This window comes from Lampris incognitus, chromosome 7, assembly GCF_029633865.1.
Source record: "Lampris incognitus isolate fLamInc1 chromosome 7, fLamInc1.hap2, whole genome shotgun sequence".
NCBI classification, from domain to species: domain Eukaryota; kingdom Metazoa; phylum Chordata; class Actinopteri; order Lampriformes; family Lampridae; genus Lampris; species Lampris incognitus.
The window spans coordinates 47,257,159-47,282,051 of NC_079217.1; the positions used below are offsets into that span (position 1 = coordinate 47,257,159).

General features: G+C 43.9%; 2 protein-coding genes across 10 annotated transcripts in view; one reads left to right on the forward strand and one right to left on the reverse strand.

Moving 5' to 3' along the window:
- The window catches only part of dscamb (Down syndrome cell adhesion molecule b), a 270,710-nt gene extending 263,174 nt beyond the window's left edge, over positions 1-7,536 (forward strand). Inside the window, exons 26-34 of one of the 5 annotated variants that reach the window (XM_056283109.1) lie at positions 18-194; positions 1,137-1,167; positions 1,389-1,504; positions 2,291-2,440; positions 3,200-3,400; positions 4,680-4,982; positions 7,043-7,138; positions 7,214-7,380; positions 7,438-7,536. In XM_056283109.1, coding sequence (XP_056139084.1) covers positions 18-194; positions 1,137-1,167; positions 1,389-1,504; positions 2,291-2,440; positions 3,200-3,400; positions 4,680-4,982; positions 7,043-7,138; positions 7,214-7,380; positions 7,438-7,536 — 1,340 coding nt within the window. Of the gene's footprint in view, positions 1-17; positions 195-1,136; positions 1,168-1,388; positions 1,505-2,290; positions 2,456-3,199; positions 3,401-4,679; positions 4,991-7,039 lie in introns of all 5 variants that reach the window. The other 4 variants (XM_056283110.1, XM_056283107.1, XM_056283111.1 and 1 more) reach the window with 4 other exon arrangements.
- A 7,640-nt stretch (positions 7,537-15,176) lies between these two features.
- The window catches only part of sh3bgr (SH3 domain binding glutamate-rich protein), a 70,394-nt gene continuing 60,677 nt past the window's right edge, over positions 15,177-24,893 (reverse strand). For all 5 annotated transcript variants that reach the window (XM_056283553.1, XM_056283556.1, XM_056283555.1 and 2 more), the window contains one exon: positions 15,177-15,869. The gene's annotated coding sequence lies outside the window, so the exon portion shown is untranslated. The remainder of the gene's footprint in view (positions 15,870-24,893) is intronic.

Below are 24,893 nucleotides of genomic sequence, written 5' to 3' on the forward strand. Positions count from 1 at the left end.
CTTTGTCTTCATCTCAGGCACCATCCCTCCCCTGCAGAAGACAGGAGACCCTATCTCAGACAACATGTCAGGTAGTGGAGGTCTAAAGATGGTGGTGACTATCACTTCTATCCTGGTGGTTGCTGTCCTGGTCTTCATCATGCTTATGGTGCTGAAGAGGAGGAGGAGGGAGCAGAGACTCAAAAGACTTAGAGGTGGGGTTTAAGTTAAATAGCAATAACATTTAATTAGTTTTAACCTACAGATTGACAATAGCTTTGGATAAGGTAGATGATGTGAGCTCTGGTCTTGACCAGCACTTGAGTTTGACTTATCTGTGATTCTCAGCTTGCATTTATAGAGTACACACAGTACTCTAGAACAGACTCAAAAGCAGACACACATGAGCACATTTACGTTGATAAGGAAGCTAACAGACCACCAAAGCCATGTATAAGCATACAGTCCAGGTCCTTGGTGGCCAAGGACCTGGAAAATTTTCTTTGTTGAATTACATTAGCAGCTGATGAGTGCGCGGCACACGAAACAAGCTTGTACTGCTATGTATTTTTTTTAAAATTCCTACATCTATATATATATATATATATATATATATATATATATATATATATATATATATATATATATATATATATATAAACCATATCACAGTATGATATGTTGGCAACAGGCATGGGTGCAAGTCCATGAATACTGGGATGGCATCCAGCACTTTACCTGTGCCTCCATTCATAGGGTTAGTGGTTGTGTCAGGAAGGGCATTTGACGTAAAATTTTGTCAAATTATTATGCGGATTGACAAGACTATACCAGATCGGTCGAGGCTTCATACGGGATGGGTCGAGGCCCGGGTTAACAACGGCCATCAGTAGTGCTGTGCCCTCAAAGGGTACTGATGGAAACTATAAAATCTGCTGTGGCGGCCCCTGAGAAACAGGGAACATGCTGAAAGAAGAAGAAGAAGAAGAAGAAGAAGAAGAAGAAGAAGAAGAAGATCATAGTATGATATGGTTTCCCCAGTCTCCAACGTGTGATGGTCTGGTTCAGATATTGTTGACTTGAATTTCCCACTGCTGTCGCTTATCAACCTACATAGTTCTGTTCCTGTGCTAACTACTTGTGTGCTGACTTTACAGATGCCAAAAGCCTGGCAGAAATGTTGATGAGGTATGTATGCCTGGTCCACCTTCAAGCAATGAACATAGATGACAGTACAGCCTGGAGGTACCTGTTGGTAAAACACTGTGTACCTCATAACAAGGTTGTCACAGTGTCCCTGTAGCCTCATATCCTAGAAGTACTTAAATTAATACAAGTAAACTTCCCCTTTTCCCATTGGACAACTCACACTGGTAGGAATTGGTAAGGTTTTTCTCTGCTCTCCCCAGTAAGAACACCCGCACGCCAGACACGATGAACAAGCAGCAGCAGACTCTAAGAATGCACATCGACATCCCCAGAGCACAGCTCCTCATTGAGGAGAGGGATACCATGGAGACCATCGGTAAGGAATCTGGGGCATTGGGAGTTGGACCCTGTGCTCATCAGTCACTGTGTCAAACCACATCAACAGCTCATATAGTTATTTGTGTTACGACTGTCTGTTCTCATTTCATTCACTCATTTCACCTGCTTTTTTTCTCATTTTGTTGCCTCCCTGTTTTATCTTGAAGTCCTTACCTGTCTTGTCATTTCAGTTCCTGCCCCTGCTTTTCCCATGAGTCAGCCCCGTGTCTTCCATACCTGTTCCCCATTCCCTGATCAGCTCCTCAGCATTTATCCGCCTCTAGTTTCCCTGTGGCCTTGCCAGATTGTCCAGCGTGTCTTGCCGCCTAGTGGTGCGGCGTTCTTTTCTGCTTGTGAACGTTTTGCCTGACCTGCCGGTATTGAGCTGTGCTGCCTGTACTTTGCGCTCTATGTTTGCTGCCTGACCCTTGCCTGCTCTGTCGCCTGGTTTTGACTGACTTCCCGGTAACCTGAACTGACTTCTGAAACCGTTCGTCCGCCTGCCTGCTTCCTGTCCGTTTGGTTGCATATCATACTGAGTCCCTGGTGTTCTGACCTCTGCCTGCCTCCGCTCATGAAACCAGGTTTTACCACAACATCCTGTCTGCGTGTCCTATGTTTGGGTCCTCCCTGAGTTCATAACAATTTTCCGCTTTCTTCTCAGGATTATGGCTTGTTTTTTTTTTTTCATGACATCTTAATTCTTGCTTTCTTTGCTTTCCATTTCTTTCTTTGTTCCTTTCTTCCTGCCCCCCCCCCCTTCCCTCGATTTCCTGTCACTCAGACGACAGGTCTACTGTGCTGCTGACGGACAATGACTTTGGTGAGACAAATAAGCAGAAATCCTCCACAGTGACCCATACAGTCCACTACCAGTCTCTGTCCCAGGCCACCGGACCACTGGTGGATGTGTCCGATGCCAGGCCTGGAACCAGTGAGTCCCACCACCGTCAGTGCTCCATTTATTTCTTTTACTACTCATATGACTATTACATTAACACAATGTCATCTATAAAAAAGTGTCTCGTGGGAGCGTCCGGGTAACGTAGCGGTCTATTCCGTTGCCTGCCAACACAGGGATCACCGGTTCGAATCCCCGTGTTACATCCGGCTTGGTCGGGCGTCCCTACAGACACAATTGGCCGTGTCTGCAGGTGGGAAGCCGGATGTGAGTTTGTGTCCTGGTCGCTGCACTAGTGCCTCCTCTGGTCGGTCAGGGCGCCTGTTCCGGGGGGGGGGGGGACTGGGGGGAATAGCGTGATCCTCCCGCGCGCTACGTCCCCCTGGTGAAACTCCTCACTTCTGGGTGAAAAGAAGCGGCTGGCGACTCCACATGTATCGGAGGAGGCATGTGGTAGTCTGCAGCCCTCCCCGGATCAGTGAGGGGGTGGAGCAGTGACCGGGATGGCTCGGAATAGTGGGGTAATTGGCTGGATGCAATTGGGGAGAAAAGGGGGGGGGTTGATATAACCAATGTTAAAATTGTTGAGTCTGTATTGCATTTTTGCCATGAGTCGTTTTCCTCCACCCTCTTGTATTTATCGTCTCCTGCCTCAGGAACTCACTTGGATTTAAGCTCTGCACTACACCATCTCTAAACTCTTGTGTCCCCAATGTCCTTCTCTTTGACTACAATTAAAACTGAAGTCAAGTCCTCCCACAGTTCTCCACAAACTTCTCTTATCTCTACTAGACCCCACTGCTAGACGCACTGCCAAAGCTGGACCTGCCACTGCCCGAACCCGCTACGCCAGCCAGTGGACCCTCAACCGACCACAACCCACCAGCTCCTCACACACCCTGACCACCGACTGGAGATTGCACACACCCCGCGCTACCGGCTCTGTGGATAAGGAGAGTGACAGCTACAGCGTCAGCCCCTCACAGGACACAGGTAAAAGTGTGTGTGTGTGTGTGTGGGGTGGGGTACAGGTGGGAATGAGTGATCTTGATCCGTAAGCTTAAGGTACCTAAAGGACCCCATACCTGCCTTTTTCAGTGCTCTCAAATTAAGATATAAAATCCGGGTCACCCTACATTTCGCTGCCTAGTATATTTGCACATACAAAGAAGTATATTTGCACATACAAGGAATTTATCTTAGTGGTTGCTCATGTACTTGTTCAAGGCACAAGAAAAAATAAAAATAAAAACATAATATAAGGCAATGAAACAGTATACAAATAAGAGAAACAGTTTAAGCATTTATATAAAATAGTATACAAACAACCCAAAAAACACAAGACGGTAAGACAGTAAGAAAGACGAGATCGGACAATACAGAATATATTATTGCACTTACAATGTTAAATATTGCACTAAGTTGGAGAAAATAAGGGGCGGCATGGTGGTGCAGTGGTTAGTGCGGTCACCTCACAGCAAATGGGTCCTGGGTTCGAGCCCCGGGGTAGTCCAACCTTAGGGGTCGTCCCGGGTCATCCTCTGTGTGGAGTTTGCATGTTCTCCCCCGTGTCTGCATGGGTTTCCTCCGGGTGCTCCAGTTTCCTCCCACAGTCCAAAGACATGTAGGTCAGGTGAATCGGCCATACCAAATTGTCCCTAGGTGTGAATATGTGTGTGTGTGGGCCCTATGATGGTCTGGTGGCCTGTCCAGGGTGTCTCCCGCCTGCCGCCTAATGACTGCTGGGATAGGCTCCAGCATTCCCGAGACCCTGAGAGCAGCAGGATAAGCAGTTTGGATAATGGATGGATGGATGGATAAAATAGGTAACAGTTGATGGTAGTGGTTTTTGGAAGTGGGGCTGGGCGGGGGGACGATGCAGTGTAGAGGAGATTAACCATTTAGGAGCTTTATTGCATTTGGGAAGGAGTGGTTCTCATGGCAGGTGGTTCAAGTACACAGTCTGGAACCTTCTTCCAGAGGGGAGTGACTGGAAAATGTGATGAGCTGGGTGGGAAGGATTGCTGATGATATTTTCCGCCTTGCTTCTTGACCTGGAAGTATTGAGGTCCTGAAGGGTGGACAGGTCACAGCCAATGAGCCTCTCTGCTGTTCTGATGACCCGTTTTGCAGTCTGGCCTTATCCTGGGTGTTGGTCCACCCATGACTATGGCTTCAGCGTTACCAAAAAATGTTTTCAAATAAGTGTTTTGCTTGTTCTTTGCTGTACTTCTTCAATGACATTCAAACTTTTCAAATTTTTTTCCCCTAGACCGTGCACGGAGCAGTATGGTATCAACAGAGAGCGCATCCTCTACCTATGAGGAACTGGCCAGAGCCTATGAGCACGCCAAGATGGAGGAGCAGCTTCGCCATGCCAAATTCACCATTACAGAGTGCTTCATCTCTGACACCTCGTCAGAACAGATGACAGCAGGGACCAATGACTACACTGATAGCCTGACCTCCAGCACGCCATCTGAGTCAGGAATCTGCCGCTTCACTGCCTCCCCGCCTAAACCTCAGGACGTCAGCCGGGTCATGAACATGGCCGTACCCAAAGCGCACAGACCTGGTGAGGAAGTGGACTGCACTATGCAAAACAAGCACACTAATAAGCCTTCCATTCATTTAGCAGCAGTGAGTTGCTATCCAAATTGATTTGATCCACTTAAGATGTTTTTCTTTTGGTTAAACAAAACAGTAAAAAATTAATTATTGGACAAGTCACCTTTGCAACATACATCTCATCTTTTATGAGTGCATAATGTTGGTTTGAAGAACTGTTTAAATAAGTGAAATCAATGGGGTGTTTTCACAACACAGGCAGTGCAGACATATATACTTAAGTTTTTAAAGGATTCTTTACCTCCGGCTTGGTCAGGCGTCCCTACAGACACAATTGGCCGTGTCTGCGGGTGGAAAGTCAGGTGTGGGTATGTGTCCTGGTTGCTGCACTAGCGCCTCCTCTGGTCAGTTGGGGCGCCTGTTCGTAGGGGACTGGGAACTGGAGGGAATAGCGTGATCCTCCCATGCGTTACGTCCCCCCTGGCAAAACTCCTCACTGTCAGGTGAAAAGAAGCGGCTGGCAACTCCACATGTATCGGAGGAGGCATGTGGTAGTCTGCAGCCCTCCCCGGATCAGCAGAGGGGGTGGAGCAGTGACCGGGACGGCTCGGAGAGCAGGGTGATTGGCCAAGTGCAATTGGAGAGAAAAAGGTGGAAAACTCCACAAAAAAAAAGGATTCTTATTGGCTGTTTGATGTTTGATGCTGAGTTAGCATTGATCTTGCACATTCTGTTGGTTGGCCAACTGTTCACCATTGAACTTCAAGCAAATCTAACACTGAATCAATGCTGATGCCATGCTTAAGACTGCACTCAGTCATGATTGAAGAATCAGTGATTCAATGTTAAAGTATTGCAAAGGTTGAAACAATGTTGAATCAATGTTGAAGCCATTGTTTCAACTGTAGGTCTGCTGATTGTGCCCACATTCATCTGATTGTGCCCAAATATATTTAACTTTGAAACTCCGCCAAAGCACTTTTGCTTTATCTACAGTCTAATTTGAAGGCAATACAACACATTGCATTTAATTTTATTCTCTAAGTATTCGTTAACTTAAATTCATCGTTCGGTTGTATCCAATACAATTTTCAGGCATTTTTTTAATTGGAAATCAATAATATAGGCATTACCCGTAACAGAAAAAAAGTCTGCTATTTTTTTTAGTCTTGAGCACAAAGACATTCCCAGTATTCTCTCCTGGACTGAATCGGGATCACAGCTACAAGAAACAAATTTTGTACCCTCAACTGGCAATGTTAGCCTCAACAAAATAATGAACAAGAAACAGTAAGAATGTTATGGGTCTCTAACCAAACAGAACCACTAGACTCTACCTCTGCTGGTATGTTAACACAACAAGAGAAATTATGTTTTAATGATCTCCAAAGTATAAATAGGTACACATGTGTTGTATGTAACACTATATTACTAGCTAACATGTGGTGCTACAGATAATGTCATTATTAAAATAACCCTGTGCAGCAGTGCCCCAGCCAGAACCCAGGCCTTGAATGAATACACAGCAAATATGCCCGTTGTATATCAATAATGTGAGACGTAGTTTCTCCATTAACAACCTCCAGTATATTCTAACTAGCTGAGGAACAAATTTATTGTAAATCAGTCAGACTTTACACAATGTGCTGTGCATTAAACGAAATAAAAAATGCAAATATGTTTAATGATAAAGGACAACAGCACCATGTCAACTCACTCAATAAGACTGAAAACACAGGGAGTAGCCAGGGGGAACACATTGCAGGGAGGCAGGGGAAACTAACTCTGCCAGTACGACTCCTATGTAATGTGTATAACACTTGTGTCTCCACTGTGAGTCTATGTAAATTGTTGGCGTGCGTTCAGAACTTTGGTGAGATCTTAGAGGTCCTCTTAAGTAGGCACTAGTGAGGTGTTTGGCATTAGTTTGCTGGTACGTATTACCCGCCCCGCCCCCGTGTGTGTGTGTGTCACAGTGAACAGTGAATATGTTCCTGCTGACACACATTCACTGTAGTTTGCCTGTCCTTCTCACCCATGTTTGCCATGTGTGTCCCTCCACAGGAGGAGAGCTGGTCCACCTGCCACCCTATCTCCGTATGGACTTTCTTCTGAATAGAGGTGTGCCCCAACCGGCCCGAGGCACAGGGGCCAGCAGCAGCAGTGGCAGTGGCAGTGGAAGTGGAGTGGGAGGAAGGGGCAGTTGTGGTGCCACAGGGGAAATGGAGGGAGGAGCAGGAGCTGTTGGCCAGACCTGCCTGGAGCCCCAGAGGAGTCGCACACTCAAGAGGCCCCCTCCAATGGAGCCCACTCCTATTGAGGTCCCCTCGCCCAGAGAGGTGCAGCAGTGGCAGCCAGGAACTGCCTCCACCCTTCCCCACAGGGAACCCCGGGAGAAGGAAGAGGCTCGTGGGGAGGTCCGTGGCGAAGTCGCCTCTTCAGGAGACCTGGTCCAAGCACAGGCTGCCAAGCTCAGCACCTCCCAAGAGTCCCTGTTGGACTCCAGAGGACACCTGAAACAAAGCAACAACCCCTATGCCAAGTCTTACACTCTGGTATAACGCTGGGACACACAATGGACTACTCCTGACCCTGGACTACTGCGCACACGCGCGTGTGCACGCACACACACACACATACACACACACACACATACACACACACACACACACAGCAGAAGGAAGCAAAACACACACACACACACACACACACACACACACACACAGCAGAAGGAAGCAAAATAGATAGACGAGGGAACATGGATGGACAGTTTTCCACAACAGCAGATGTTGTATATATACATACATATGTATACATATATACATATATATATATATATATATATATATATATATATATATATATATATATATATATATATATATATGTTTTCTGATGTGCATCTGAAGCAGATGCATTTGCTTTAAATCTCTTTCTTTCTTTCACTCTTTCCTACTTTCCTCTTTCATTCTTCTTTGCTCCTTCTACACTCATTTTCACACCCCTCACTCCTCTTCTGGCGAATTTGTCTGTTTTTACTTCTACTTGATTATTGTTTTATTCTAAAGTGATAACATATGAAGATTGCTTCAATGAGTTATTTAAAATTTGAGAAAAAAAATCATGGAATTTATATTGAGGATAATAATAGAAATAGTTATTGAAATTCTCATTATTATTAATATTTGAAAATTATATAAATATATATGTTATTATATATATTTATATATATATAATTATGTATATATATATATATATATATATATATCTTACTTTTGCTATGTGAATTGAGCTACAATTGGGTAATTGAGTGGTTTTCAGTAGCAAGAAGACACAATGTAAGGGAAGAATGTTGAACACCGACTTATCGCCAATGCTGACCAATTATGATGTTTTTCAACCTTCCTGAAGAATGCATGGCGACTGATCAAATGACAACTAAATGGAATGACAGGAAATCGCCCCCAAAACTGACATCTATTTTTGGTCACACAATGAAATTACAGTGTGAATATAAAAAGAAATCACTTTTATTTGTCATTATTACAGAGAAAATGATTTCGTTAATAAAGATCTTAGTCATGTTTGCACATGTCTGTCTTTTATTCCCATTGCTCAAACTTGCCATTCTTCCCTTTACAGTTTTATTCCCTTCTCACCTGGCCTACTCCCTCTTCCTTTTCCCTTTTTATATCTCTTTTGGTCCAACCTGAATCTCTTTTTTGTTTTGTTTTTTGGGGGGGTTTTTTTAGTCCTTCCACATATAGTAAAGCAGTTTTTTTTTTATCTTGTAGCAGTTTGCCCGTAAAGTGAAGGATTTAGGTTTGCTATATAGAGTTGGGCACCAACTATGGTGGAAACTATGCTACAGTTGGGCGAAGGAGAAGGAGAGGGGGAAGGCATGTCCAGAGGCAGCAGGAGAAGAGGAAGAGTAGGAGTTTGGAGCTAAGAGTCGGAACTTTGAATGTTGGCACTATGACTGGTAAAGGGAAAGAGCTGGCTGATATGATGGGAAGAAGAAAGATACATATACTGTGTGTGCAAGAGACTGAGTGGAAGGGGAATAAGGCCAGGACCATCGGATGTGGGTTCAAACTCTTCTGCTATGATGCAAATGGGAGGAGAAATGGGGTAGGGGAATTTTTCAAGGAGGAGTATGTCAAGAGTGTGCTGGAGGTGAAAAGAGTTGCAGAGTGATGAGTAGGAAGCTGGAAATTGAAGTTGTATTGCTGAATGTTATCAGTGTATATGCCCCGCAAGTTGAATGTGAGATGGAAGAGAAAGAAGAATTCTGGAGTGAGTTGGATGAGATGGTGGAGAGTGTACCCAAGCAGGAGAGAGTGGTGATTGGAGTGGACTTCAATGGGCATGTTGGTGAAGGGAACAGAGGTGATGAGGAGGTGATGGGTAGGTATGGTGTCAAGGAGAGAAATATGGAAGGAGGAATGGTGGTGGATTTTGCAAAAAGGATGGAAATGGGTGTGGTGAATATATATTTCAAGAAGAGGGAGGAACACAGGGTGATACACAAGAGTGGAGGAAAGTACACACAGGGGGACTATATCTTATGTAGAAGGCACAATCTGAAAGGGATTGGAGACTGCAAGGTGGTGATGGGAGAACGTAGCTAGGCTGCATCGGATGGTGGTCTGTAGGATGACTTTGGAGAGGAAGCAAGTGGAGGCAGAGCCGAAGATCAAATGGAAGTTGAAGAAGGAAGACTATTGTGTGGAGTTCAGGGAGGAGTTAAAGACAGGCACTGGGTGGTAGTGAAGAGTTATCAGATGGCTGGGCAACCACTGCAGAAATAGTGAGGGAGACAGCTAGGAAGGTACTTGGTGTGTAATCAGGACAGAGGAAGGAAGACAAGGAGACTTGGTGGTGGAAGGAGGAAGTACAGCAAAGTACAGAGAGGAAGAGGCTGGCAAAGCAGAAGTGGGATAGTCAGAGAGATGAAGAAATTAGACAGGAGTACAAGGAGATGCAGTGTGAAGCAAAGAGAGAGGTGGCAAAGGCAAAGGAAAAGGCTATGGTGAGTTGTATGAGAAGTTAGACACTAAGGAAAGAGAAAAGGACTTGTACCTGCTGGCTAGACAAAGGGACCGAGCTGGGAAGGATTTGCAGCAGGTTAGCGTGATCAAGGATAGAGATGGAAATGTGCTGACAAGCAAGGAGAGTGTGCTGAGAAGGTGGAAGGAGTACTTTGAGGGGCTGATGAATGAAGAAAATGAGAGAGAGAGAAGGTTGGATGATGTGGAAATAATGAATCAGGAAGTTCAGTGGATTAGCATGGAGGAAGTGAAGTCAGCTATGAAGAGGATGAAGAGTGGAAAGGCAGTTGGCCCTGATGACATACCTGTGGAGGCATTGAGATGTTTAGGAGAGATGGCGGTGGAGTTTTTAAGTAGATTGTTTAACACAATCTTGGAAAGTGAGAGGATGCCTGAGGAATGGAGAAGAAGTATACTTTTCAAGCATAAGGGCAATGTGCAGAACTGTAGTAACCAGGGCTCGAATTACAGTAGGGCCCGGGAGTGCTTAGCACTCCAGACAAGTCCGTCGCACCCCTAGAGGAAGCAAAAATAAAATGTCCCGGGGGGGGGGGGTATTAATATTGATAGCTGAACTTTTTTCATGCATCTACACCAGTTAAAAAAACATTTGCGAGCATGGTTTTGGCATTCATGTCTATAGGCTGTAATTATATGCCACGCCAGAGAGGCACTATGCACAGAACAAGAGCGTTTTTTTCTCATTTCAAAGAAAATTGTCAAGTCGCTGTTGCATAGGCGGGAATGGATTCATAACGTTACGGCAGCAAATTGCAAATTCTGCTTGCTTTTTACTTCACCCATACAAATCAGCAACACTATTGAATAGTGTAGCAAATATGTCAAAGCGAAAGCAAGTCAACCTGGGGAAGTTTGGTTTTACTAAACAACCAAAAAAATCGAGTGACAGACCAGCGGAAGCCGAGACAACCAGCGCTGCTAGTGCTAGTGTAACCGGTTATTTTCTTGCACGGTGCGGGATTCGATACGAGGTGTATTGCACCACAAGGCGACATCACTAACCACTCGGCTGAAAGGTCAGACCCGTTGGCTAGCGGCTAATGTGTCTTAGTAGTTTACAGTCGTCACCCTCCCCGGAAGCGCGCCCTCGCGCTTTGTTATTCCCGCGCTCCGAAGAGACTTCTGAGGATCTGCACACTTCCGGATCCCACCGCTGCCACCAATGTAACCGGTTATTTTCTTGCCCGGTGCGGGATTGGATACGAGGTGTACTGCACCACAAGGCGACATCACTAACCGCTCGACTAAAGGGTCAGACACGTTAGCTAGGGGCTAATGTGTCTTATTAGTAGTTTACACTAGCAGTAAAGACGTTAGTACAGAAGCTAGCATAACGTTAAACCTACCTGCTGTCATCGACCGCAAAGCAACCGATGCAGCTAACGTTAGCAGCTGCAGTGAAGAGTGGAAATTGGAGTCCTCCATCGTTAAGTCCATGGAATCGGAATCTTCCACCACGACCATGTCCACGGAGTCGGAACTTCCAAATATATGGAGCGACAAACAGTGGGAATCGTGGAAAGAGCGCTGACCATGGTTATTCGTCAGAGATGGAAAAATAGGATGTTCTACTTGCAAGGAGGCAAAAACCCTACTGTTTGCCTCTGGAAAGGTTAGTGGCACCCACTTATCAGACGAGTGGAGCAATGGAACTGTGAGTAAAATAAAATGTGTAGTGCAGCGCACCAAAGGCAGTTGAAATATCCAAACAAAAAGAAAAGCAAGTACTTCCGAACATGGTTCTATAGAGGCAAATTCGCATCTGTTTGGAGACGTTTGCGTCGTTCAGTACTGTCTTGTACTTTATAATACATATTAGTAATGAATGGGCCGGAGACCAAGGCATAACGTTGACCCTTTCCTGGGCATATCTTCAAGGCTCAACACTCTCGCATGCTCGCTCATTACATATCAAAACCTGCTCACTACATCTCCCCCTTTTAAACTGATACTTTCAGGATCTTTACAGAAAAATTAAATCATATGTTAATAAAGCCTAATGCTGATTTTACCATCAAGGCAGGGGAACAGCTGGCACCTTAAACATCTCTCTAAACGTGAGCATAAGTTTACATATGCTGACGTTTACAGAAAAGTCCCCTCGCCAGAGTCTCACTCTTAACTTTTGTTGAAACTTGGCAGCCCTGTATTGGACCAGTGCAAACATCTGACCATGCCTGTGCTAATATTAAGTGCACATAGCCAGCGATATGAAAAGCAATTTGATCTCGAAGCTGAAGTTGCTTGAATCTCCCATATGAAAGCACTGTCCATGGGCTTACTTACCTGAGTGTTTATCTCCTATGGGATGTCACTGGTACTGGAGACATTGAGAACATTTTTTTGATTTAGTGGAACTTGAACAGGGCACAAATGCCAAGTCCATATACTTGTATCTCAGAGAGAGCTTAGGAAAGCGGGATTGGATGATAACTATTTGAAGGTGTTTGTGAATGGAGTGATTGACTGGGCTTGAAAGGTGAAAGCTTTGGACACAAAGTGAAGCCGGGAGAGTCTGGGGAAACTAGTAGGACACTTGGAGGTTTTAATATTGTGCATCCATTAAGTGTTTAACAGGAAGAAAAAGTCAGAACACAATAGGGGCATAAAGTGTGAAATAAATTAGTTTCGAACCCGCTCTAAGATTCAGCATCTTCCTTGGACAATTCCCTCACCTTGTTCCTGTCTTCAAACCCCTGCATCCCAAATCGACAGGTTCGTAGAACTAATGGATTCTATAGATCATGTGATGTAGAATGTAGGAATTACTAAAATTTTAACAGAATTTAAGAAACACGAATTTTTCTGAATCGTTATTTGAAAAACCTGCTCTCGCTTCTCTCACTTTTCTCACATGTATCTCTCTCACTGGCATTCCCAGCTGACTCCTCCTCACATGCATGTATCAGCTGCTGTGAGAGGGGCATGTCGCATTTCAGAAAATGTCATTCTGCCACTCTTTACCCCCTTGAAAATGTCACCCTTGGTGATGGGATTGACCTTTGCTTTAATCCATAAATCCTAAAAACTGCTGGTTATCATCAGAACTCTATTGAAGAGTATCCAAGTCTGCATTTCTTGAGAGTCATATTCTTCAGCACTGGGATAAAAATGCTTCAGGTTGGTATCCGGGTGGCATGGCAATCTATTCTGTTGCCTACAAATATGGGGATCGCCGGTTCGAATCCCCGTGTTACCTCCAGCTTGGTCAGGCAACCCTGGACACAATTGGTCATGTCTGCAGGTGGGAAGCCAGATGTGGGTGTGTGTCCTGGTCGCTGCACTAGCGCCTCCTCTGGTCGGTTGGGGCGCCTGTTCGGGGGGGAGGGGGAACTGGGTGGAATAGCGTGATCCTCCCATGCATTACGTCCCCCTGGCAAAACGCCTCACAGTCAGGTGAAAGGAAGCAGCTGGTGACTCGGAGGAGGCATGTGGTAGTCCGCAGCCCTTCCAATGGAGCAGCGACCGGGATGGCTTGGAAGAGTGGGGTGACTGGCCAGGTACAACAGGGGAGAAAAATCCAAAAAAAATGTTTGAGGTTACAAACGTGTACTGTTCTTAAATCCTCACTGGTGTCCTCCCAAGCTGAGAGACAACATGATAAAAACTTTTCCCAACCGTTTAGCCAGCTTGGAAGTGAACTTACCCTTTGCACTAGATCAAGGAAAATTTCTTACCCAGACTCGTTCCTTTGGTTTTAAACAAATGTCCCATCAGTCTTTGTTGTAGTTGCTCAATTGCCATTGCGAGCTTTTCTGGTGCTTTCATCAGTGTTAGACTGGAACTGCTTCAACAGATGGACCACATCATAGGCAGGTTCATCAGGAGGAAGGGTCTTTCATTTAAAAATTCTTATCAATCGGACTTCCTAATTCTTGTCCCAGATGTAACTCAGCAGGGGTTACTCCAATTGTTTCCTGTACTGCAGTATTAATGGCAAATCTGAATTCTGGTAGGTACTGGTTCAAGTTCCTGTGGTTGTGTCTTGATGCATGCTCAATAATCCAGGCAAGAAAATCAAAGAATGTTGAATCAGTTTATCTGGATACGTTTATTGACAGATATGTTTCATCACTCAAGTGACTCAAGTGACATCGTCAGTTTAAACTGAATGCGGTGGGGATACCTGCAAGTCATCCTGATCTTAGTCAGTTCTCTGTCAGAGGGGCCCTAATAATAGGCACCGTTCGGCAAGGGTGCTTGTTGAGGGGGTCCCAACTCATGCTTGGGATTTGAGGCTCTGTTGGCCCAGCCAATGAGGCAATGGGTCTGAAGCAGCCTGAAAGGGTGAGCCATTTTGGGCATTTCCAGCTGGTTACATTTGTATGTCGCCCCCCCCCCCTAATCCTGAAAGCCTTTGCTAAATTGAGCCTGTTGACTCTGGCTGGTGTAGAGGGATGTGGTTATCTTTTGACATCTGCTAATCCTTTCTCTCTGATTTCCTGTTGGAGTTGTTACTCCTTAACACTGTCTTGGGCAGCATCTAGTTTTTGGTGTAATTCCTGGATTATTGAGCCTGCATAAAGACACTAGTATTAATATAAAAAAATACAAAATGATAGAAGACAGGTGTGAAAACTAAGAGATAGGTCAAAGGACATACACGGGTTACTTCTTAAGTTACATACATGTAGGACACATCAACATTTAGCGCAAATACATATGACACGGGTCTTAAGATCAGTTTCTCTTGTTACATTACAGCTTTTTATCTGAACTTTCAAGTCTATGCTGTCATCCAGCGCTTGATTGAACAGGTGGTTGGCAATGTCACAGTCACTCTCTGCTATTTGTAGTCTTTCTCTGTCGTCTTTGAGGTTGGTCTTTATTTCAGCTACTTCTTCTTTGCAGTCTTAGAAGGACTGTTCTAGCTTGTCATTCTTGCTTTGCAATTCAGTTCTTTCTACGTCAGCTGGAACGTCATCCTCCCTTTCACGGAGTTCAGTCTCTAGTCGTTTTATTTATTTTTCTATTTTTTTATCTTGTACCTCCAGGGACTTGATCTTCAGCTCTCATACAGTTCACTACTTCTTACGCAGCCCTGCTTAAGAATTTTGAATTAATCTATTGAAAGCCAAACAACAGTCTTAAATCAACACAATAGTACAAGAATTTTTTTTACATATCACTCTACTTTATTGGCATTTTCTGTAGTTCTAGAGCTACAGCACGTCTTAAAGTACTTTTAGCGGTAGTAAAATCATACAGTAGTTATTTCTTGTGGCTATTAGAGGTTAAATTCATAAATACAGTATAGCACAGCGATTCGTTGCAGTTACCAAGGCACATCTTTGGCAAGAGTATTTCAGAGTAAACATAAGTTAATTCAATGGTAACAGTTAACAATAACCTCAAATAACCTCAGAAAGCATAATATTTGAAATGAATGAAAACTGCAGTTTCTGAGATATTAGTTTTGACAAGGTTGAAATCATTTAGAATTTGTGTTATAAAAATATATTTTCTGAAAGTACAACTTGAGAAAAATGCCTAAAATGTTTACGTGTTTAATATGACTCTGCATGTGCATATAACACTCAAAAAACAGACAGCAGTAGGCTTAACTACGTACAATTCCTTTTACTTCCAAACATGCAAAGTATAAAAATTCGGTCAAATCTTGCAGTCAGAAGGGCAGGAGGGTAAATGGAGGTTCGGTGTTTTCAGTGTAGGCAGCCCATTCAGCATATGACTGACAGTTTTCCAGTGAGGTCCAGCAAGGAGGAGCTGGAAGCAAGTGTCCAAAGGCAAGAACAGTCTTAAGGCGTTGAAGGCTTTGAGCATCAGGGGTTACGGGCAGGCAGAAAGAGAGGCTCTCCAGGCTGCAACACAAGGCAAACATGAAAAAGTAATGAGGTCACCCAATACATCACCCCATCTGCCCACTGCTCTGGGGGCATAGTATATGTGTAGCTCCCTTAGCACTTTTCACCAACAAAGCATGACAAGAATTGCAAGAGTTGCATATGAGTTTGTATCTATGTGTTGGACGGAGGTGTTGCCATCTATCAAAGGCCCTTTTCAGCTTTCATAAACTCTCTAAACCAAGTATATGGTCTGGTGAAATGACATGCAAAGGAAGAAGAGCCATGCTTTAGAGATGAGTATTATTATCATCACATATTATCAACATATATTAACATATAACTGCCTACTTTTAGGTAAAGAAGGGGGGGGGACAATCGAGTTCATAAGATGATTTTTTTTCGTGGTTCTAGCTGACCCCCTAGCCACTCTCATTGCATGTTGGAACTGATTGCAGATGGAGACCTCAGTGACAGTTCTTAACTACACCAGGATGCTTAGACAAACTGCCTGAAAATGCATGGCAACTGATAATCAGCTGATAACAAGACCAAGTCAAGTCAACTTTGTTGTATACACACCAAGGTGGACAAAAAAAATTCCTGTGGAATTTATACTCCATATATTTGAGTACAATGATTCTGTATTGAAGTTAATATCCTCACCCTAACTGGTTTATTAAAAATTTAGAGTGCTTATTAGTGCGTAAGGGACGTGACCTTACGCAATTTATTGTGATTGTGTATTCTGTATTGAATAGCTTCCTCTGTGTGTGTGTGTGTGTGTGTGTGTGTGTGTGTGTGTGTGTGTGTGTGTGTGTGTGTGTGTGTGTGTGTGTGTGTGTGTGTGTCCACGGCCAATCTCACAAACTACTGGACCTTAGCCTACTTTTTTGTGCAGTTATGACTGTATGATGAAGAAACTCTTGTGGTTGTGGTGATAAAAAAACCGTCGAAAAACTTTTCTTTTTTTTGCTATCTCTTCATGCACTCTCTAGCTCGCTCGACCAACGCTGCTCGCCGTCGCTGCTCAATCTAAGTAAATGGTGTGTATTCGCACTCACATCTACGGTTGATTTTGATCGGGCATGATTGTAACCTACAAAAAGACGCACTGGCCGATCTGCAGGGGGTCGGCCACCTTTAGTCGAGCGGTTAGTGAGTCTTTTCGCAGGTTACAGTAGTGGCAGCGGTGGGACCCGGAAGCGTGCAGATCCTCATAAAACTCATCGGAGCGCGAGAATGACGAAGCGCGATGGCGCGCTTCCGGGAGAAGGTGACTACTGTAACCTACAGAAAGACTCACTGGCCGAACGCCAGGGGGTCGGCCCCCTTTAGTCGAGCGGTTAGCGATGTCTCCTCGTGGTGCAAGTACACTCCGGATCGAATCCCGTAGCGGGCGGAAATATGCTCAGTTACATTGGTGGCAGCGGTGGGAACCGGAAGTGTCCGGAAGCGTGCAGATTCTCATAAATCTCTTCGGAGTGCGGGAATAACGAAGCGCGAGGGTGAGCTTCCGGAAGAGGGTGACTACTGTAATCTACAAAAAGACTCACTAGCCGATCGCCAAGGGGTCGGCCCCCTTTAGTAGAGCGGTTAGTGAGTCTTTTTGTAGGTTACATGATCAAAAGTTATTAAAGAATTTCTATAATCCAAAACATTTGTAAGGGCATGTGTCCATATAGGGTTTTGCCCTGACAGAAATGTGCGGCGCGTGGGTTTTGTTTCTATGACAACATATCACTGCGTCCCCTTGCTTTTTATTATCTGTTTCTTATTCTTACTTTCCATTTGTTTAACATTGTTCATCATGAGCAGAACCGGAGGATGACTGCCTTCATACGTTTTAAGGATGAGCTTTGTACACTATCAAATAGTGCTACCATATCATCGTCATTATCGGTGGTTACTCGGGGTTGCGTATGGCTGTCCTCCTTCTATGTCCTTGTGGGTGTCCTTGCGGGAGGACGCCTGCACGTGGAGAACCAAGACGACTGGGGACCACCCTCTGTTGTTCCCTTCATCCATCTTCACTGGTATTGTGACCTGGAGACATCTTCCACCAGTTACGTCGTTGAGGTATTTGTTGGATTGCGCTTCGTCTGGAGCCTACCCCTTGACCTATCCACCTTGGATGACCCTACCAGGAGCCAAGCTCCGGACGGAATAGCTCTTGGGATCATTAGTCCACATGCAAGCTTCTCCACCACGGCAAGGTGGCGATCCAGGAGAAGGCCACTATATCACCGAATGGCAGACCACTCAAAGTAAACATCTTAGCTTTACAACGGAAATAACTGTAAGCCGCGATCTATTGAGTGAACTATTCACTTTATTGAAAGTGTTGCATGTTGTCACCGCTCAACCTGACAGGGCAAAGAAGATGTGGGTGCATGACAGGGTCCGTTGGAGACAACAATATTGTAACGAGCACGGATGAGTTGACTCGCTAGCTTCTTGGCTAATAGGTCGGACCCTTTACTTGACTGGTTAACGTAGTTGCCCGTGGTATGGGAGACCCGGGTTTGCGTCCCGGCTGCGGCGGTTCCCGGCTGCCCCCTGAATTCGCTACATTGGTGTCAGAAGTGAGATGGTGAGACCGTGAGGCCATCAGAAGCGCCTGTGCCCAGAGGCGTGAGGGAGCGGGCATGCTGCCCGAAGGGGGGAGGTAGTGTAATGAGCACGGATGTATAGACTCACTAGCCCATTGGTTACCCCGTCGGACCCTTTAGTCGACTGGTTAACGTAGTCGCCCGTGGTGCAGGAGACCCGGTTCGTGTCCCGGCTGCGGCGGTTCCCGGCTGCCCCCTGAATTCGTTACAATATGGTGAATATCATCGACTACAATTTCTTGGTTACCAAAGTGACGAGTCCCGCCCCATCTAATATATGGTTGCCTGAAAAGGGGCGACTGTGTCAACATCAACGCCTTTCTGAAAAGTTCAGAGATTTTCAACTAGAAGGGCTCAGAGCAGCCGCACAAAAAAAAAGAAAAAAATCGGAGCACTCTGAAGAAAGGTATTGGGTGCGGTGCTCTTTTTCTAGGCGGTCGCCTTGTATCAATTGAAAAAAGACACTGGCACTCAGAAAAAAATGCTATTTGGACACAAGCCCAGGTATAAAGGAACAATTTCCTCTAGGTTGCAGTCAAAACAGGAAATGTTGCATATTTTTGTTGCTGCCCGATCTGAGTCGGCCGTACATGTCAGTTGCGCATGTGCGACTGTACACGGTTTACCCAGCTTTATTATATTATGAAAATAAAGACAGGACTACGCTACCCGGACGCCCCCAAAGTTTTGTAATTGTAACTTTCGATCTGTAATTATGAAAGTTTGTAGTTGTAAATCACTATTTACAAATATGCGTAGGGATTTTTGTAATTTAAAATGAAAATTTGTGAACCCACCTGATGGGCTCATATGACATTTGGCATTATTCGTTCGTGGCCTTTCTGACATAACTTGCAAAGTGTAGGAAAGGATTTGTAATTGAAAATCACCGAGACCTAGATACTAGATGGCAGCATTCACTTTGTAAGCCCTATTAATTAGTGGCATCAGCAACATAAGAAATACCATTTCCCTTTTTATTGATAAAGAGTAACAAACACATTTACATATGAGCACGACAGAAAGCGGAAACTTAATTCCAGGGGTTAAAAATACAAGGTGTAGAAAGCAAATCACACACACCACACGCACAACACACGCATACGCGCACGCGTGCGGACACAGGCAAAGGAAACTATTCAATACTGAATACACAATATTGTGGGAGTGCAGGAATGAGGAGACGGAGAGATCGAGTCGAGTCAATTCCGTTTACTCGCCACACAAAACAACACCGATACAACGCAATCTCTCGTGGCAACCAGCTAACCGCTAGGCTGCTGCAAACATGGCTCAACCCCGGAAACTCGTAAGCAGTGCCTACGTCAGCACTCTGCACGTCTGCCTTAAAGGAGCAGCAGCCCCTGGTGAATCTACCCTCAATTGTGTATCACCACAATATCACAGTAAAAGAAGCTGAGGAGAAACATAAACAATACACAGGGGAAGGAAGCTCATTTGACTGTACATTACAGTTAAATGAAAAGTCAACTTTTGATCTCAAAGTATAAAAATATTCTGGGTCCTCGCTGATTTTTGGTTCTGCATCTTGTCCAGCGTAATGATAGCTGCCTAGGTGTCCATTTTGGTGACGTAATACTTCCGTTGCAAGGGAGTTCCGGTTTTATTGTGGTATTAGGAAGACGCTTGTGTGAACGGTCGTCACCAAGTTTTGGAATAATCTCCTTTTCGGTGCTGAAACCATGAACTGTATCACAACAACATCTGTCCTCAATTAAACTGCAGCTGAGGTACGAAGACTTTTTGTCTTGAATTCGCTGTTCCACTCTAGAGATCACCCCGAGCTCTACACCAGGTACTGTAATAGCGTCTCATTTCACTAACAAAATGTTGTTGGTAAAATTTTGTCTGACCATTTCTTTTTATGTATATGGAATTTGCCAAAATTGGTAATCTGTTGATTTAAAAAGACAACTGTAGCTGACTCTATGGGCATGCTTCCCCATAATCGGTTCTAACAGCGTGAGCTACAACGATGATCGGTTGGAGCAGTGCCCTGTGGCTCGTACCGTTGGTTTTGGATTGAGAAATGAGGGGCTACAACATATGTTATCGGTTTATAACCCCCTTGAAAGATGGCTATGATTGGTTGAGCGTGAATACTGTCGTCACACAGAAGAGACGGAGGGACCCTCCGTCTCTAACCCTAACCCATGCTGCCTTCCCTTCTGACGCCTAGCTATCGATACACGTGAGATTGTTAAACCAGCCACAGCCGCTACAATGAGCAGTCACCCGCCGTCTCTTCTGTATGACGATAGTAGTACTCAACCAATCTTAGCACAGACAGACGAATATTAATTAGATCTTTCAAGGGGGTTATAAACCTATAACACGGCCTATGTTATACCTGGAAATAAATGACACACGCGTTCATGTAGTCAATGAGAGAAATTGTCCGTCTCTTCTTTCCTGCAATTTCCACATTGGTGACCCCGATGTTTGTCTGCTGGACGTTTCCAGAGACAACTCTTTATAAACATGACGACTAATGCGGTTTCTCTCAAGCTGCCGGAGTTCTGGGAGTCGTCCGCCTCGGCTTGGTTCGCCCAGACAGAAGCGCAGTTCGCATTGCGGGAAATCACCGCCGACGCCACAAAATACTATTATCTGGCGTCGGCTCTCGGCAGTTCAACAGCAGCCAGAGTGGTGAGCCTCCTCAAAAATCCTCCGCAGCAGGATAAATACGAGACACTCAAGGCTCACCTGTTGAAAACTTTTGAACTTTCTGATGCTAAGCGAGCCAGCCGGCTTTTATCTCTACAAGTTATCGGTGACAGTAAAGCCGTCTGAGCTTATGGACAGGATGCTGGATCTCCTGGGAGAGCACAAGGCCGACTTGCTGTTCATCCATCTGTTTCTGCGACAGCTGCCTTCTCAGGTACGGGCTGCTTTAGCCAACACCGCCATCCACTGACTGTCGTGTTCTGGCCGAGGAGGCTGATAAATTTGTCCTTGCTGGTCAATAGCACTGCGCGGCCGCGTTTTTTTCCTGCTCATACATTTTTACCACTGGTGAAAATTTTCAGGTGCTTTTGGATCTGACTGCTGCCTTTGACACGGTTGACCATAGTATTCTTTCATCACGTCTCGAGCTGTGTATAGGCATTAAAGGTACTGCCCTAGAATGGTTGAAGTCTTATCTGTCAAATAGAAGCTTTTCTGTCCATATAGACCAATTCTCTTCAGCTGCAGGCCCACTTAACTTTGGGGTCCCTCAAGGCTCCATTTTGGGCCCCATTCTCTTCTCACTGTATGTGCTGCCCTTGGGGTCCATTTTTAAAAGACATAATATGTCTTTTCATTGTTTTGTTTATGATTTGCAAATCTATCTGCCTATAAAAAGAAACAACAGAGATTCTATACAGGCCTTGTTTAGTTGTTTAAAGGATGAAAAAACATGGATGGAGTTAAACTTCCTGAAACTAAATCAAAATAAGACTGAAATTATTGTATATGGACAACCTGATCTTCTGGATGGTTATGGTAGTGCTCTTGGCCCTTTAGCTTCCTACAGTAACTCTTCTGTTAGGAATCTTGGTGTGATTTTTGACAGCTCTTTTAATGTTGATAAACAAATAAGCTCAGTTGTCAAAACAAGTTTTTTTTCCAGTTACGACTTCTGGGAAAAGCAAAGGCCTATCTCCCTCCAAATGATCTTGAAAGGGTAATTCATGCATGTATTACCTCTCGCTTGGATTACTGTAATTCAATGTATGTTGGTGTAGCTCAGTCGTCGCTTTGCCGCCTGCAGCTTGTACAAAATGCATTTGCTCGCCTTCTGACAGGAAAGAAACAACTTGATCACATAACGCCTGTACTGGCCTCCCTACGTTGGCTTCCTGTCTGTTTTAGGATCCAGTTTAAGATTGCATTACTTGTTTTTAAGTCTTTAAATGGGCTGGCACCACCTTATTTATCTGAGCTAATACGTCATCATACACCAGTCAGAGTAGTCAGGTCAGCAAACCAGATGCTCTTACATGTTCCCAGATCCAGGCTTAAGAATAGGGGCGACAGAGCCTTTGCAGTGGCTGCCCCTGATCTCTGTAACAATTTACCAGTACACATAAGATCTGCTCAGAGCCTAGAGACTTTTAAATCTTTGTTAAAGACCTACCTCTTCTCTCTGGCATTCAATTCAAGTTGAGCTTGACTCTGTGGTTTTATTGTGCAAATATACTTTTACTCTTATGTTTTATTGTTTACATTTTATATTCTTTTATTTTATTATGTTTTCTTTAAATGTATTTTCATATTCATATGTGTTACTTAGCTTGTATGTGTGTGCCTTCATTGATTTTTTCATAAATATACTTGGTGTGTCTATGAGGTATTCAGTCACATCCCTCCAGCCGATGTTTGGCAACTTCGTGATATCACTTGTCCGCTGAGCTTCAGCAAATATAAATGGATCAGGAACTTTTTCTACAGTGCTGCTTTCTGTCTTCCATGCTTAGACCTTCAGCATATTCTGAGATATCAATTTTCTCAAATTTCTAACTTTTCTCCATTTAATTTTAAGTTTTATACGCTTTCCTCTGTGAGTTTCGTACACACGTTGATTTTCGGCCGTGTTTTGCCACACGTTCTGCGCGCCATCTTATTTACAATGCAGGATTTACGTCACGCGATAAGGGGTCTATAGTATTAAAGTTGTTAAAATTTTAATTTTGGTTTCAGTCGTTTCTTAACAATCATACTAACGTATGCAGTGCATTAATACCTCAATTGGGTATTTATCTTGACAGAATATAGAGTTAAAAACCGTGGGGGTCATTTTGAGGGCCCATAGTTACTCTAGTAGCTTTTAAGTTCCAGTCGTTGTTTGGGACTGTTTCAATGGTTATTTTCAGTTCCTTTTTTACATTTCACGTTTTATAGGCCTTGTTACGTTTGTTAGACGAGTAGTCTGTTTTCCGTTTTGTTTTTCAGGTACTATTTTCACTTTTTCAATTTTGCTGTTCAAGTTCGTCCATGCCTCTCTGAAGTTTAAATTGTTTAAAAATAGTATTATAGTTGTTAAAATTTTAATTTTGGTGTCAGTCGTTTCCTAACAGACATACTAGCATATGCAATGCATTAATATCTCAATTGGGTGTTTATCTTGACAGAATATAGGGTTTAAAAACTGTGGGTGGTCATTTTGACTGCACATGGTCATTTTATTTAAAGTAGGAGTGAAAGCCCAGTCGTTCTAGTGTTCAGAATGTCACTGCCATATAGTGTATCAGTTTGGCCAGTTTTGCTAGATGGATAGTTTTGCACCTCATTTCAAAATGTTTTATATAGATACAATGGAAAAATTAATGAATTATTGCTTATTGTTTAGACCACATAAATCACAAGAATAGTTGATATTCAGTTTAAATCTTTCCAAAACTTGCTTTACTGTATATAGTCTATGTAATAGAAATGAAACCTCTTTTACCGTATTATTTTACCTTTTACCTTGTTATGATACAGTACTTATCAATATTCTCCATGTCTTTCCCTGTTCAAATCACCAAAAATAGATGACCAAAAGGATCTCACTTGGGGAACATTATTTCTGACAATGGTGAATCTAATGTGCTTATTGTTTCATTTATTACCAAAGACATCCAAATTACTTAGTAAATATGTGCTTCTTCCAGTCAATTTCCTGTGCTGTATCATGAAGGGAGTTTTTAAATATCTGTAAAGCTGCCTGTGGAATGTGTCAAACAACATGCCATAATATATGGGTGTTAAAAATTATTAAATTCAACATGGGACAATAGTGAACCGTCTTTGTTTAAAAGCTGTCGATGTAAAATATTGTTTTCAAACCATTTCTGAGTGAATAGTGTTTTGTGCTTAAACTGAATCTCTTTGTTGTTCGATATTTAATATCTGTGTGAAGAAACGTTTTGGTATAAGGTCCATGCCTGCTTACGAAAGTGATGACAAGTGATGTAATTTTGGAACTACTGAGAAGGTACAGTTGGTCACTTACAACTCTCAGCAGCCTTGTATCCAGCTGTCAAATCTTCCTTGAAACGAAGATGGTTGTTCTTTACATATTTCCACATGGTGTATCTTGCTGTCCTGGACATGAAACGCCGTATTATCTGGCACAGTGTGGGATTCTGGCCTCTGATCAGTTCCCTGTTGTTAACCAAGTCAGGTAACAACGTCCATGGTGGTGACCACAGAGTTCTTCTCTGTCTCTGGTAATGCCGTGCTGCACACTTCTTTCATTTAAGATTTTAATATTGTAGCAAAGTCAGGGGGCAGCCGAAAACTGCTGAGGCCAGGATGCAAACCCGGGTCTCCCGGACCACGGGCGACTACGTTAACCAGTTGACTAAAGGGTCTGACCCATTAGCCAACCGGCCAGCAAGTCTACTCCTTCATGCTCGTTACACTACCCCCTCCTTCGGGATCA